Here is a 17,517-nt window from a genome sequence, read left to right on the forward strand (position 1 = left end):
GAGTCTCACTTGTATCGCCACAATCTCCAGATGTACCAAAAGGATGGATTAAAGTTAAGTATTCCAGAAGCTACGTACTTTTCTTTATAGCATTCATTACGTATCCTGTTTCAGACCTCACGCCATCCTGCTTTAACTTAGCGCGTGCCTTTCGGCTTCCTCTCATTGTGTCTAGGCTGTCTTGTCTAGACACAACATTTTTTTGGCGACGAGGATGGGATCAGACAGTGGCGACACGCGGGTCCGACATGTACTAATGGACCGCGGCCGATTTAAAACTACCACCTAGCAAGTGTGGTGTCTGGCGGTGACACCACATAAACAGTTTTCTTTAAACAGTAACTTAATATAAAACAGTTTCTCAAACTCTACGATTTTTAAACCTAATAATAATTTATTTTCGTTACTTGTCTGAAAACTGTGATTATACGGTACATTTAATTCTTCATTGCAATGAATGAGAAATCTACCAGCAAATTTACTAGAGCAGTATCTAAGCCTCCTCATGTTTCTTTTACGAACTACTTTCCTAAGCTTGACAGTGAAGTCCAATGGACCAGAAATCCCTTTGAAGAAGATTTTTCAAACAAAATTGAAAATGTTATCAACTGAAGAAGACTCGTTAATTGAACTATCATGTGGTCAGATTCTAAAATCGTTTTTTAGACCACCACCACCGATCCTGTCCTGGGTAAGTCTTCGGCAGAAGTATACAGAAACTGCTAAATTGGCACCGAGACACTTGATGGGCTTTTCGGCAACCTATCTGTGTGAATGAGCCTTTTCAAGTTTACTTTTTTTTAAAGTAAGTACAGGAATAGGTTGAATGTCGATAGTGATTTAAGACTAAAAGTAAAGAGTCCTAATCCAGATATTGATATAAGGGTCTATTTGTGTGTACTTATGATTTTTACGTGTATATTTTAGTTACTGGGCCTCTCAGCTTTTTGTACAAAATAGGTGGTCTGCACTGCTAAAAGGATTGCAAACCATTGGTCTAAATGGTTATATTTCTGTGGCTGAAATCCAGGTTACGTCAGGGTTAATATCGAAACACTGTACGCTGTAGTGCCCTAGAGGTATATATCAAATTAAAGTTTCACAACATAACAATCACCTCGGCTAGTATAACAGCCTATATCACAACCGCACCGAGCGAGGTGGCGCAGTGGTTAGACACTGGACTCGCATTCGGTAGGACGACGGTTCAATCCCGCGTCCGGCCATCCTGATTTAGGTTTTCCGTGATTTTCCTAAATCGCTCCAGGCAAATGCCGGGATGGTTCCTTTCAAAGGGCACGGCCGACTTCCTTCCCCGTCCTTCCCTAATCCGATGAGACCGATGACCTCACTGTCTGGTCTCCTTCCCCAAAACAACCAACCAACCAACCAACCTATATCACAACCTGTTTCGAAGGAGCAAAGCTAATTTTCAAGCGAAGCCTTAAGTGCTTCTTCACATTTGACACATGCACAATACCTGCATTATGAATTCACCAGAAAGTTAGTATGTTCGAAAGAATAGATGGTTTAGTTCCATAGTAGGTGGTTGTAACATTGTGGGGTTTCAGTTCATTTCTGACTGAAAAGCTGCTACACCAAAAATGGAAAAGAACTTTATACATCGTCTGGAGCCGAACGACCGCTGCGGTCGCAGGTTCGAATCCTGCCTCGGGCATGGATGTCTGTGATGTCCTTGGGTTAGTTAGATTTAATTAGCTCTAAGTTCTAGGCGACTGATGATCTCAGAAGTTAAGTCACATAGTGCTCAGAGCCACTTGAACCATTTTTTGAACTTTATGCATCATGTGCAAATTAACTGCAACACCTGGCAACACTGGCTTCATTTACGTATCTACGAGTTTTATTTAATTTATTGGTCCGCAGATAATTAGAAATCACACACACAAATTCAACTGATTGAGTTAGTCTTCTTGTATAGGTGTGCACACCTCAGCAATTCTTTAATGTGTCTGGTGACACTTGTTGCAGAAGGCACTACCATTCTTAAGTCCTCCTGCACCATACAGCGTTCACCTTTGAAGGTGCCTATTGATTATATAATCCCTCATACAGGGTGTTTCAAAAATGACCGGTATATTTGAAACGGCAATACAAACTAAACGAGCAGCGATAGAAATACACCGTTTGTTGCAATATGCTTGGGACAACAGTACATTTTCAGGCAGACAAACTTTCGAAATTACAGTAGTTACAATTGTCAACAACAGATGGCGCTGCGGTCTGGGAAACTCTATAGTACGATATTTTCCACATATCCACCATGCGTAGCAATAATATGGCGTAGTCTCTGAATGAAATTACCCGAAACCTTTGACAACGTGTCTGGCGGAATGGCTTCACTTGCAGATGAGATGTACTGCTTCAGCTGTTCAATTGTTTCTGGATTCTGGCGGTACACCTGGTCTTTCACGTGTCCCCACAGAAAGAAGTCACAGGGGTTCATGTCTGGCGAATAGGGAGGCCAATCCACGCCGCCTCCTGTATGTTTCGGATAGCCCAAAGCAATCACACGATCATCGAAATATTCATTCAGGAAATTAAAGATGTCGGCCGTGCGATGTGGCCGGGCACCATCTTGCATAAACCACGAGGTGTTCGCAGTGTCGTCTAAGGCAGTTTGTACCGCCACAAATTCACGAAGAATGTCCAGATAGCGAGATGCAGTAATCGTTTCGGATCTGAAAAATGGGCCAATGATTCCTTTGGAAGAAAGTACTGACTTTTTGAGGATGCAGGGACGATGGGACTGCAACATAGGGCTTTTCGGTTCCCCATATGCGCCAGTTCTGTTTATTGACGAAGCCGTCCAGGTAAAAATAAGCTTCGTCAGTAAACCAAATGCTGCCCACATGCATATCGCCGTCATCAATCCTGTGCACTATATCATTAGCGAATGTCTCTCGTGCAGCAATGGTAGCGGCGCTGAGGGGTTGCCGCGTTTGAATTTTGTACGGATAGAGGTGTAAACTCTGGCACATGAGACGATACGTGGACGTTGGCGTCATTTGGACCGCAGCTGCAACACGGCGAACGGAAACCCGAGGCCGCTGTTGGATCACCTGCTGCACTAGCTGCACGTTGCCCTCTGTGGTTGCTGTACGCGGTCGCCCTACCTTTCCAGCACGTTCATCCGTCACGTTCCCAGTCCGTTGAAATTTTTCAAACAGATCCTTTATTGTATCGCTTTTCGGTCCTTTGGTTACATTAAACCTCCGTTGAAAACTTCGTCTTGTTGCAACAACACTGTGTTCCAACACCAGAAAAATCCTCTGTTCTAAGGAATAAACCATGTTGTCCACAGCACACTTGCACGTTGTGAACAGCACACGCTTACAGAAGAAAGACGACGTACAGAATGGCGCACCCACAGACTGCGTTGTCTTCTATATCTTTCACGTCACTTGCTGCGCCATCTGTTGTTGAAAATTGTAACTACTGTAATTTCGAAAGTTTGTCCGCCTGAAAATGTACTGTTGTCCCAAGCATATTGCAACAAACGGTATATTTCTATCGCTGCTCGTTTAGTTTTTATTGCCGTTTCAAATATACCGGTCATTTTTGAAATACCCTGTACGAGGTTAGCGAGCACAGGTTGACAACATAAATGTGCGGTTAAGGTAACACGCAAATATTCACGCTGGCATGTTATCATATGGAGTGATACCGTCAACATAAGTAGTCTAGGGCATGTACCTTGGCTTTGAATGTAAAACGTGGGCTCGACGGTGGGCAAGTTTGGTGCCGCCTCCATAACAAAAATAGTGGAAACTGGTCATCATCTCTTACTGTTGGCCAAAGGCTACAGGAGCTCCTCTTCAGAGGATCCGAAGCTATAAGCGGGCGATTTTTGTGGCCTTGGTTTTGCTGAGGTTTCTGCAGCTGGCAATAGATTCTAATACCTCCTGATGGAAGACTTTTTGACTACGGACTGTTTAGTTTCTAAGTACAAGCTTGGATGATATAGGACACTCTGAAAATGAATTCACATTAATATCGTACTTCGATTGTGTGTTTATAACTTTTAACAGAAAAATTAATGTTGGCTGTCAGAAGAAACCATATTTGCACTCTGATCATTGATTCCAACAGATTTAGTTTTCATGAAAAATCAGAGTTTACATTAAAATAATCCTTTTAGCCTTGATGGAATAGTTCAACTGGTATTTGATGTACATAAAGTTAATATGGTGTCAATCCCAGTTAGAAGGAGACCATAAGGTTTGGAAGAAGAACTTCAACGATTTCATATGGTAAAATATTTGACAGATTTATACTGATCTTGTTGGCAAATTATTATGGATAAGTGTCTAGAAAATTACCTGTTACTTCCTCAACATATTTGAGAATACGTGAATTACAAGACCAACGTCAGCATTGGTGTCAGGCAAATACCATGTACTTAAGAACCCAAACGAAAATCTCGCCCCTCACAATACGATAGATTGCCATGTTTTGTTCTACAGGCGGATTTTGAACTGTGAATTTTGGCAAGTCTGTGTCCCCTATGATGCTGAAGAAAACTAATCTGGCACATACATTACGCATGAGGGCATTTTGGTGTTCTGAAAAGTTGCAAATAATGTTGTTGTTCCATAACATATGGCATTGAGTACAGAATGTTCTGAAGACATGGACTGTCTGGAGGAAACCCCTAAATCACAAGATTTTATTGAATCCATGACAGCTTAACAAAAATTATAATTTCGAGACTGACATAGATGGTATAGAGAGACTGGCTGTCATTATAATCCTGGCTGTCCATTCTAAGGCGGTTGAATGTGTACTTCATAAATTGTGTATACTTCCTTGGCCGGCAGGCATCGTGGTGCATTCATAAACCGCCCCTTCACCAATTTCAAAAATTTTCACGAATCTGTGAAAATGCTTGCGAATTCTGAATGGTTGAAAAATCAAGTAATTTTGCTGCTCTAAAGACAAACAAAGCTAAGAGTGTGCACCAACATGTCAATGAAAACCTAGAAAAATTAGTACTGAATAACTGCACAAAAGTCAGTAGTTTCTTGCGTTTTCTTTCATGCATTACATGACTTGCTTTTGAGATGGAGAACAAATTCAACGACATTGACTAAGGGGTCAATGTCGTTGTAAAACCGAATTGGGATTCCATCCGGGCCCGGTGATTTATTTGCTTTCACATCTTTCAGTTGTTTCTCTTCGCCAGGGGTGCTTATTACTACGCCGTCCATTCGGGAGTGTGTCCGATGGTCAAATGACGACATGTTTGCACGATTCTCCTGTCTCAACGGTTTCTTGAACGTGAAGTTTAAAACTTCGACTTTCGTTTTGCTATTTTTAACTGCCAAACCAGACTATTCAACTAGAGACTGAATGGAAGCCTTAGACCCGCTTAGCGATTTCACATAGGATCAGAATTTTCTCGGTTAGATGCTGGACCTTTTGCTAACGTGTGAAGGTGGTAGGTATGCTTCGCGCAAACATCTTTTCACAGACGCACGAATCTCTACTAACCTTCGCTTGTCGTCATTTGTGCGTTCTCTTTTGAATCGAGAGTGCAACAGCCTCTGCTCCTCAGCATCTTCCGAATTTCGTTTTAAACCTTTTCCATCTTTATCCATTTACTAGGCACATAACTCTCCAGACCACGATTTACAATCTCCGTAATCTTTGCTTATAATTCCTCCTTGTCCCTCTTACTGAAATTAAGTGATGTCAATTGACTGTCTAAGTAATATGCTAACAACTCCTTATCTGCTTTATCAGAAATACTCTCCTAGCCTTCTTGGCTGATTTACTAGCTTTCGTAACCATAATTGCTGTAATTACGTCATGGTTGCTAATCCCTGTTTCTATACTGACATTGTCTAAGAGTTCCTCGCATTTGTAGCTACAAGATCTAAGACGTTTCCATTGCGCGTGGGCTGTCGAGCTAGCTGCTCAAACGCTTTTCAGAAAACGTATTTCGCATGACTGTGTCAGTATCCCCCCCCCCCCCCCCATGCCCCCCCCCCCTTCCGCCGTCGAACAGGTTAAAGTCGCCTCCAACTACTATTGCATGATCTGCTGACCGTAAACTTTCTTTGAATGACTCAATAACTGTCACAGCAGAGTCGGGTGGACGGTAAAAACATCCAACAATTAACTTGGTATCACCTACACCTGTTATAGGCGACCAGATAAGTTCAGTGTCACACTCAACTTCGACCTCAATAGAGACAATATTTTTGTCCATTGCAATGAACACTTCCCGTCCTATGGCCTCTACTTTGTCGTTCTGATATACGTTCCCCGACTCGCTAAATACCTCAGAGCTTTCCACTTCAGGTTTCAGCTAGCGCTTGGTCCCAAGAATAATTTGAGCGTGAGAACTTTCCTCGAGGGCAGTAAATTCGGAAGCTTTATTACGAACACTTCGACAACGTACTGATAAAATTTTACTGTCGAATTGTCTTTACTCTTAACTCCCTTGCTGCGTATCGACTGACAGTACACCTCAAACTACCGCCTCGCCTATCGAGCTGAGTAGCTGCTTTCTTTTCGTAGTGCACTCCTGAGAGTGGGGTGATGCGCAGGTTGTCCCACTGTTCACGAGCAACTTGCATGTGGAGAGCTGAAGAGAATGAGCCTAATACATGAAACACTACAGTAGACACCTTCAACTAGCAATGGCTTTCAAATGGCTGACGATAACGATGCTGTTGGTCCTGGTGAATAGCAGAGATAATTACTACACTAGTAATTTACATTTCTACTTATGCAACACTGCTACAGTTGTGTGAATTTTGTGAAGATTGACAAATAACGTCTTAATGGAATGTTGTACTTGGTTCTGTTTGAAAGATGCATTTATTAGTACGTGAAGTACTGGTGAACTTTTAACATCTCTGTGAGCCTCGCTTTTTCAAATGCTGATCGGAAAAAGTGCCGTCAGCGGAGACTTTTATCCAAAATAAAGGAAAATAGGTAGCTAAGCAGAATGTTTGCAAGGTGTGAGGCTGTCTCAGTTTTTCAGGTGGAGCGGGGAGCATCATAGATGGGAATGTGCGGGCATGGAATCTGCTTTCTGGACACACTACGTTGACGCCAGGGGCACAGCAGCACCTTCACAGTCCAGCGTGCCTATTCTGTACCTTTCCGCCATTCTGCCAGTCGTTTCGGTACTCAATAGCACCGAATGGTCTAGTACTGAATTAGAGTCCCTGCGTTATTCGGTATGCATTTCGGTAGCGATACCGAAGTGCTGTTGTCGGTTCGTGTCGCGCAAGCCAATCAAAAACAAGCGGCCGCAGATCCGCGCATGCGCACTGCAGCGCGCACAGCGCCCCAAATACAAAGCGGCTAGCATACGACACAGGCGCGCTATTCTTTCAAGTACCGAAAATTGCGGTTACGTTGCCATAACGCATGACGCCGCATTCCATCGAGCTGACGTGCCCGCCTTCGTCGCCCTTGCCTCCTCCTTAACAGTACCAGGCGCAGTATATCCATTTCCATGATTCTCAGTTGAAATGCATAAAAATTTTTAGTTTCTCGGACCGCATGTTTCCATGCATGCGTAATAAGGATAGCGCATTTGACTGTATTCTGCAGTTTGTCGTAAATGCCGCATTATGTCATCTTATTCACACTGACATCGTGTTTTGGACTTTACGTTTCGGAAAATGAGTTAGGAATAGTATGTAGTACCACATTGTACAAATACATCTATAAAAACACCCGAAAAATTGATTCTGAGAGTTTCAAAGAATAAGACGATAAACAGAATGTGGTTATAACACGGTCCTAGAGGTCCAAATGATTATGTAGCCCACTTCCCTATACTGAAAAAACAAAAATACTCATTTTCGAGAGCTCCTGCAGTTCGTCGAAGTTTATAGCATGCATCTTAAGAATGAAAATGTTTCGCATATGGTGCTACAGTCTAAAAATATTACGGCAGAGATCTTTCATCTCTGTTTACTGTGGTTGAGGATTCTATCGCAGATAAATACTTGTGACAAGCAAGATTATGAAGATGACTGCTGCTAGTTACATTACCAGTAGTTTATTTTGTGCTCTTAGATTCCTGTCTAACCGCATACTCGGAAATCGCTACGTATTCGGAAAAAATGGTGAATTTTTTCTGACAAGAAAAAATATAAAGGTCACTGTCGGTTGCTTCACTCACAGCAATTTCATCTACAGCAATTTTATATTTCGTTTTTTAAATATACAGAAATCACGAAATCATTATTGAGTAAGTGCGCTCTTACATGTAAGTATTGATGAATACTGCAGAAAAATCTTACCTAGGCGAATAATAATGTCTAAGAACGTGTTGCATATATGAAGAGGTAAAAAAAGTTTTTGCATTCGCCCATGCGCGAACACGTGACCTTTCATAATGCATTCCCGCGCTCTAGCCACTTGGCCACACCAAACAACAGACACCCAGTGCTCATTTGTTGTAGTATTGGGAGAGGAACGTAGGCTGACTTCGTTGCCAAATAATGCTGCATAAGTCATAAATGTGTGATAGTTTGGAAGGTTTCCAATATCAGGCTTCACATAATTGCTTTCCATTGTTATTTGAAAGTTGTAAACACGTTTCGGCAGTTACTAACTAACCCATTTGTGGGAAAAAGTACACAAAGGCACTAGTATTGTCAGTTCGCACTCATGTAATATACGTAAGTTGAGCCGATGTTTTGATATTTAATGATCTTTAAACTCTTATTTGCATAAAAATAACACGCATTTTAAGAGAATATTGACCGAAAACCTTTTTTAATATATAATCATTCACAGTAACAATCTAACCTAACCATATTTCTAACAAAGGAAAATAGTCTATTATGAACTCACTTTCCAACCGGATGCGTGCTCTGGTGATTCTTTAGTAATACAAACACTAAATCCAAAGCTAAATATGTTTAAAATAACAAATTATAGGTGTACATAAACCACAGCTCACCGATCGACAGGGCCAGACCGAAATGCAAAACCTCTCGGTACAATTGACATAAAATCGGTGGGAGGACCGTTCGGTAACAAGTCTCAGAAGCTTACTGAATGGGATATTTCAATAAAGAACCGAAAATGACGTCACTACCGAGACTAACCTACCACACCGATCGGTATGAAGGATACCGAATAGGGCCCCTAGAGTCTCCAGAGGGTTCTCAGACTGTTCGGCGATGACGAACGGAACTGTGTTTTATAGTATGAGTTCCTGGAATAATTTCTGTGTAAATCAAGGAGCATTGTGGAAAACGGACCAACCGAATGGGCGGTTGCAGCTGTTAAGATACTGGTGCCGTATTCGGGAGGATGGAATTTTCCTGTCTTGCCATGCCGATCTGGGTTTTCCTGTGTTCCTCAGTGTCTTCAGACAAACGCTGGGATCGCTCGCTCATCAACGCTGTGGTCGACCACAAGTCTTATCCTCAGAAGGCACGTGTCCTATCGCCGTAAACCAGTTATATATTGTGTGTTGTGTGTTGCGTATTCTTAGGTATTAATTTGTATTATATCATTGTGAGATGATTATTGGATTAATAAAAAATCGAATGAAATGAGGAATGGAGCGTGGGAACACCCCTTCCCCTCGCGCGTCCGTCTGAGCTCTATGTTATGGTCGTTCCGAAAGATATTGCCTTACCTATCACTCGATTGCCAGCCTTGTCGTGTTTCACAGTTCGCCGTTTATGGTCTCCCAGTTTCTTTCATTTTTATGCCTAAAATCAGCGAGAGAAGAGAATGTTCTAGTGAAACAACATCCTCATTCTCAGCAAGAAACGCACGAGAAAACCCTACTATAGGCAATGTTTCAACCGAATAAATGGAAATGTGTGTTGTGACAAGAAAACGCGAATCAGTAGTTACATAAACGGTACCAGTAATAATTAATTACGGATACATGTGGTAGTGCTACCACATACTCACGAGTTATTTCACCAGTTCCAGTGCACTGAAGATGACAGACACTTTAACATACTTACTTTTCTAGAGCTTTTTTGTCACAGTTACGACGCTGACGTAACTACTTATTTGAAAATATTTTTAGGACGGCGCGAGCTATTTTGTGTGCACGGTCGCTGCCGCTGCAGAGTTCCTGTCGGGAGCAGCTTCTCAGCTGCGGGCAGTGCACAGACACACCACATCGTCCTACCGTCTCAAATGGTACCGCAGGAAAGTACTGCACCAGTGCTGCCAACTCTCAGTCACACGCGCGCCGTAGAACGGTTCCGTTAAGCAGCCGTATAGCAGCTTACCCTCCGCCTTCGACGAACTGCGCTGCATCTACATCCACATACATACTTTGTAATCCACCATACGGTGCGTGGCGGAGGGTACCTCGTACCACAACTAGCATCTTCTCCCCCTGTTACTCTCCCAAACAGAACGAGGGAAAAATCACTGCCTATATGCCTCTGTACGAGCCCTAATCTCTCTTATCTTATCTTTGTGGTCTTTCCGCGAAATGTAAGTTGGCAGCAGTAAAATTGTACTCCAGTCAGTCTCAAATGCTGGTTCTCTAAATTTCCTCAGTAGCGATTCACGAAAAGAACGCCTCCTTTCCTCCAGAGACTCCCACCCGCGTTCCTGAAGCATTACCGTAACACTAGCGTGTTGATCAAACCTACCAGTAACAAATCTAGCAGCCCTCAATCCGACCCGATAGGGGGCCGGCCACGGTGGCCGTGCGGTTCTGGCGCTGCAGTCCGGAACCGCGGGACTGCTACGGTCGCAGGTTCGAATCCTGCCTCGGGCATGGGTGTGTGTGATGTCCTTAGGTTAGTTAGGTTTAAGTAGTTCTAAGTTCTAGGGGACTTATGACCTAAGATGTTGAGTCCCATAGTGCTCAGAGCCATTTGAACCATTTTTGAACCTGATAGGGATCCCGACCGCTCGAGCAGTACTCAAGAATAGGTCATATTAGTGTTTTATAAACGGTCTCCTTTACAGATGATCCACATCTTTCCAAAATTCTACCAATGAACGGAAGACGACTATCCGCCTTCCCCACAACTGCCATTACACGCTTGTCCCACTTCATATCGCTTTGCAATGTTACGCCCAAATATTTAATCAACGTGACTGTGTCAAGCGCTACACTACCAATGGAGTATTCAAACATTACAGGATTCTTTTTCCTATTCATCTGCATTAATTTACATTTACCTATATTTAGAGTTAGGTGCCATTCTTTACACCCATCACAAATCCTGTCCAAGTCATCTTGTATCCTACAGTCACTCATCGACGACACCTTCCCGTACGCCACAGCATCATCAGCAAACAGCCGCACATTGCTATCCACCCTATCCAAAAGATCATTTATGTAGATAGAAAACAACAGCGGAACTACCACACTTCCCTGGGGCACTCCAGGTGATACCCTCACCTCCGATGAACACTCACCATCGAGGACAACGTACTGGGTTCTATTACTTAAGAAGTTCTGTTCACTTCTCAGACATCGTCACTCATTTACTGTAATTATTTGTTCTTCGTGACTTTTTCTCTCTTTGAATATTCCTGCTTTTAGCACATTTTTTTCTTTTATTTCGAGTTTCAATCACTGCTTGCCCCATCATATGAGCATCAGGAAAATTCCGTGACAGAATACCAGTAACCGAGAAAGATCGTGTGTCCTTTTCAGTGGGACATGGGCTTCGTAGATTGGCAACCGTGTCACCACGTTTAACAACCTCTGGATACCTCACAGTAAATTATATTTTAGCCTCTACGTACACGACGCAATTTACGATAAAATCCAGTTTACAATGACGGACAGTGAACAGATTTATACCGAAATACTTTTTCAGAGCATGTCGTGTCAGAAATGGGCAATCGTTATCAGCAGTAGGGTCTCACCTACACACGAAATTTCGCATGGAAGAGAGTCTCTCGAAATGTCTTCATCTGTTGATCAATCAGTTTAATGTGTCGAGTTAAAACTGTTTATCACACCAGCCAGGATCTGCGTTCGAATCTCGGTACAACCACAATTCTAACCCCTTACACATAGCAGTAATGTAGTGTTTGCAGAGTAAAATAATTAATTTTCATCTGTTACTTAGTTTTCAACAAAAGGCATGGATCTCATTATAAGTCATCAAAATTAAGCATACCAAGTATGTTATTCACCACGTGACATTACCCATCCAAAGATTCTCTGACAAGAGAAGTCAAATTACCACCATTTCTGTGGTTGTAAACAAGAGAGGTGGGCCATGACGAGAGCGAAGCTCGGAAAAGTACAAATATCTTGGAGTAATGGCTCTGCACCAAATCATTTGTGTTTTCTGTTCAGCCCCCTCAACAAACACACACACACACACACACATCCGCCTTCTTTCGTTCCTCGTGCCTCATGTACCGCCATATTTGTTTCCTTCCACGCCTACTCATGAAGTCATATGACTTAACTGAATTCTGGTTCTCGTCGACTTTCAGGACTTCCCACTGTAACACCTATTTTTGACCTATTTTGTATCTGTATCAATATTTCTATGTCAATTTGTAGAACTGCTTATCTATAACGTTGTCTGTCATGGAAATTCTTTAACTATGTATACATGTTTCAGTTATGTGACACTTTTGTACGATGTTGTTTAAATTATGCTTGTGGATTCAGATAACTAATAGAATGATTGCTATGTAATGTACTGTAAATGACTTGGTCTATAGTTGGGGAACATAGGGTTGAATGTAGATGATGTGAAGTTGTGGGGAAACCCCGCAGCTACGGCAGTAGCGTGGCAGAGTGGTAATGGTGTGGTGGGCGCGCAAGGGGCAACTCTTCCTTTGTGACGGGTAAGGAGTCAGGGCTGAGCAGTGCTGTGGTTAACATCTCGTTAACAGTGGCGAATAATTGTGGCTCATATTCCTCGAGTTTTGAGGCCAGAAGAGCTTAAGGGCAGTATTTATGGGCCTTGGATGCTGCGTTTGGTGATACCATTATCATGGCATGGTTTTTGGCCCTAAAAATATAATTTCGACGCCAAGAAGATATGTAACTTGACGAGGCCCACAGTATTGCTATCATTGCGTCACCGCTTGGTTGATAGCCACTGCAAATTACGCCACCAGTTCCGCCAGCCTTCCACTAAATTGTTTATATTTGGCACTCTGTAAATGGACCAGGTATCTGTGAAATGTGGTTGATTTTAATAATAATCGTGGTGTTGCTAAAAACTCTGTCTTACACCCGCGATTATCCCAAATCACAAACCTGGACAGGAATCCCAGCCTATTGAATGTAATTGCGGGTGTCCTATTTTATTATGAGAAAGTGGTTGAACTTGAATTTAATGTTGTGTTGTCAGTTGCATAGCCAATTATACTTTTGATTAGGTCAAAAGACTGCTTATGAAAGCATATTTGTTATTTAAAGAGTTATTGTTTGTTATGCTTAAATTAATTAATAATTAATGATAAGAGTATTTACCATTTCTCATACATACTGGTGTAGTTTTGTTAATGAGCATGGGTCTTCAAACAAAGTTTAAGGGTCCGCATGTACTAGACTAGTTAGTTAATGAAGCAATGCCTCCTTCAGAGCCAGGGTAGTTAGATTTGCATTCTGTTTGGTTGCTTCAATCCGAGTTTAAGTAAGAACTGTTTACTGTGTCATCTATTCTAATGCAAGCTGGTTAACGCACAGGCGTAGAGATACTGTACTAAGCAATGAAGTTACAGACTGTGATCATCATCAGAGCCCCTGATAGCCGGCCGTTGTGGTCGAGCGGTTCTAGACGCTTCAGTCTGAAACCGCGCGACCGCTGCGGTCGCAGGTTCGAATCCTGCCTCGGGCATGGATGTGTGTGGTGTCCTTAGGTTAGTTAGGTTTAAGTAGTTCTAAGTTCTAGGGGACTGATGACCTCAGATGTTAAGTCCCATAGTGCTCAGAGTCATTTGAACCCTGATTTAAATTCAGAATCATTTCAAGCTTTTCCCTGTTCAGTATTGCCACTTGTTTCATGTGTGTCGATAACAGGTTTTATAAACAGTTACACCAAGTTCATTTAAGGTAAGTGTTGTTGAGAGGCACTGTCTCATTGGTCATTTGTTTGTTAGCAACGCATTTATCTGCAAGTTTAGGTTACTGTGTTGTAGTGTGAACAGATGTATGGAAAGAGTTTAGTGTGTGTGTGTGTGTGTGTGTGTGTGTGTGTGGGTGTCAAGGAAGGTTAGCTTAGCCTTAGCACTGCCTTCTGCTTTATCATTTTGATTGACACAAGAATGCCTAATTAGCCTGGCTACCGGTTTTAATATGTTACAGTTTGCTTTTGTGCTGGGAGAACGTCCACTCCTGACCCACCGCTTACTGTTGATTTTACTCTGTTGGAGAGTTTCGGAAATGAATCCCAGTTTGATTGCTCTGTTTCCATTATGTTAACTCACGGTTAGAGCTACTCAAAAATTCGTCGCAGAGGTGTAACGTTAGCATCGATTGCCGTAGAAGGTGGTCCGTGGTACTGTTACACCACCCAGCAGTTATTGAACAAAACCATGAAAACTGTATTTTCTCTATGAAGTGTTAGATTCCGAGCTCTTCATTAACGGATGAAGTCTTTCAAAGCAAATATTCCGAAAATAAATCGAATTCACTGCTCGTTAGCATGGTCAACACTTGTCTCGATAATTTTTCTTTCACTGTTGTCATTCGCGAACTGTCATGTTGAAAAAGAAAGTACCACATACGATAATAGACTAATTACCGGTACGTCAAAACTACCGCATAAACGACACGTAAATTAATCTTTGTGATCTTTCACTGATTCCCCTGAAACTGCAAACGAAGTATATTCGTTAAATTTATTGGTTAGATAGTACTCTAAGTTTAAGAACAATTACCGATCTCCTCTGTTTGTTGTTGCCTGCAGGTGGCAAAAGTTTACACTAATGTCAAGCTACGACTTTCGCAGACTGAATGGTTCATATTTGTTAGCATCTAATGAAGAAAATCATAGTCACTTAAGTTATACTGTTGCACTTGATATACGTGAATTAACGCTGTTCGAAAGACTGTTACAATGTGTAAATTCTTCCATGTTTGTTACCCTGTAGTCAATGTACTACAACTGAAACGTATATTAGATTATCCCGATCTTCCCAGAGCTTCATAACGGATTCTTAAGTTACGAGATTGGATATGCTGGTTTGATACTAATCTCAGATTCAAAAAGATTAGCGGTATGTTGCTCGTACACTGTACGAAAGTCTTAAAATATGTAAATTGTTCCGTGTTGAAGAGTGAGTGTTTACAACAGAGGTGTGTACATTAGATCAGCCGGATGGTCCCAGGGCCGTTTTTACAGTGGCTTAGCGAAAGATACGGAACGTGACTTACACAAGCGTTCCAACTCTGCTGACGTTTCTGCCGGCGCCGCCGCGCTGACCTTGGCCGCAGAAGCCGCTGGCATCTTTCCCGCCGGCCTTGCTAGCAGCTGGCGTTCCCCGCTTTATCGGCAGGCGCTACTTCTCGCAGCAGACCTCTGCAAACTGCGTTTCAGTTCCGAGCTCGTGTGCGCACGGCGCTCCTGCGTGAACGGCACTCGCGGCTCCTTCGTCACGAGCGGCGGCCTCGCGGCTTACTGGCGGACTCTCCGAACAACAGAATAAACAGCGGACAGCCGCCGATACCGGCCGGTCGCTCACGGACCGGATCTACGTCACCAGCTACGTCGTCTGACGCGCAAATCTATCGCCGTGCACGCCAGTCTGCGCCACTGGATACACCGCGCCGAGTCTGAATGCTGACTCACTAAGACGACCTGTGCGGCGCTGTGTTGCTGCTGACGGACAGAATCTGTTGCGCGTAACCCGGATGGGTGCTTCATTCGAAACATCGCGCGTGTCCAATGTTGCTCGTGAACAATCTGTAGGTTAACGACAATACATCTAAAGCAACTGTATACCTGCACGTTACACAATTCAACAAGTTTAACGTTTTCTTCTTTCGTAATAAGACCGAAAAGCAACAAAGCAAGATGAAATTTGTGTGTAGAGGAACTTAAAAAATGTTATGTACACCACTAACACTCATATTTTTTAATAACAAAAGTAGTTCGCGCAGAACTTTGATTGTGGTACTTGGACGGAACGATGCGAAGAACGAACTACAAAGTTTGGCATGGAGGGAAAGATATACAAGATGACAAGAGTATGCTGCACAGTTAGAACTATGCACCGTGTCCTAAGAGGAATCGTCAGTTTTCAGGGATGTGACAGGAACAACAATCGAAGCAAAACACTCTGGTAAACATGGGCCCTAAAGTGCATATCGGAAGAGTTGTGAGCACCTTATCTTCGATAATGTGAAACAAATCTCTTCTACTGGAAGTTTAGTTTTAGTTATTTCATGTTTTGTAGATCATTTTCCCGATTATTTTATCGATATTATGTGGAACAGGTCATATTACAAGATATATATATATATATACACACATGAATAGTGCTAATATTAATATTACTGAAATTTTTAGCTCTATACATGCAACTATATTTAGAGGTACAATCTTTTTTTTTACCATTTCTGAAATAGAAACTCGTCCATGGAGTAGAAGGAGTTGTCCAAAAGAAATGATTTTAAGCTAGATTTAAAACTTGATCTGCTACCTGCCAGAAACTTTATGCTGTTGGGCAAAAGATCAAAGATTTTTGTTGCTGAATAATGTACTCCATTTTGAGCAGCTGACAGCTTCAATAACGGATAGGCAAGGTCATATTTCCCTCTAGTGTTGTACGTATGAACATCACTGTTCTTCGCGAATTGAGATGGATTATTTGTAACGAATTTCATTAGCGAATATATGTACTCTGATGGTGCAGTTAAAATACCTACTCCTTGAAAAGGTGCCTTCATAACGTCCTTGGGTGAACACCACTAGTTATTCTCACTGATCTCTTTTGTGCAACCAATACTTTGTGTCTAAGTGATGAGTTACCCCAGAAAATTATTCCATAAGACATTATTGAGTGGAAATATGTAAAGTATGTTAGGAGGCTGATTTGTTTATTACCCAGACTAGCGATTATACAAAGAGCAAAAGAAGCTGAACTTAGTTGTTTGAGAAGCTCAGTAATATACTTCTTCCAATTCAAGTTGTCATCAATGTGAACACCCAAAAATTTGGAGAAATCTAACCTGTTAACTGAGCCGTGTTCATATGCTACATCAATTGTCAGTATGACTCTATTCAGTGTACAGAATTGAATATAGTGAGTTCTTTCAAAATTAAGAGAGAGTCTACTTTCTGAGAACCACTTAATAATTCTTTGAAAGACATCCTTAACAATATCTTCAGTTGCTTTTGCTGAAATAGGATTTATTATTACACTCGTGTCATCTACAAAAAGTACTAGTTCCCCTTGCTGAACGTTAAGTGGAAGGTCATTCACGTGAATAAGGAACAGCAGAGGACCTAAAATTGAACCCTGTGGGACTCCCTTTGTGATAACTCATTTCATATTTTGGCAGAAGGTAGTACAGGCCAAAACAATATAAAATTGTCTGTAAACATG

The 17,517-nt window shown here is 42.1% G+C and overlaps 1 protein-coding gene across 1 annotated transcript in view; it reads right to left on the reverse strand.

Annotated features, from left to right (window-relative positions):
• The window catches only part of LOC124616145 (synaptic vesicle glycoprotein 2C-like), a 408,872-nt gene extending 393,212 nt beyond the window's left edge, over positions 1-15,660 (reverse strand). Inside the window, exon 1 of the mRNA XM_047144418.1 lies at positions 15,344-15,660. Within this exon, the coding sequence (XP_047000374.1) occupies positions 15,344-15,416 (73 nt within the window). The 5' untranslated portion in view covers positions 15,417-15,660. The remainder of the gene's footprint in view (positions 1-15,343) is intronic.
• Between the last annotated feature and the right edge of the window lie 1,857 nt (positions 15,661-17,517).

Source organism: Schistocerca americana, chromosome 5 (assembly GCF_021461395.2).
Source record: "Schistocerca americana isolate TAMUIC-IGC-003095 chromosome 5, iqSchAmer2.1, whole genome shotgun sequence".
In the NCBI taxonomy this organism is placed as follows: domain Eukaryota; kingdom Metazoa; phylum Arthropoda; class Insecta; order Orthoptera; family Acrididae; genus Schistocerca; species Schistocerca americana.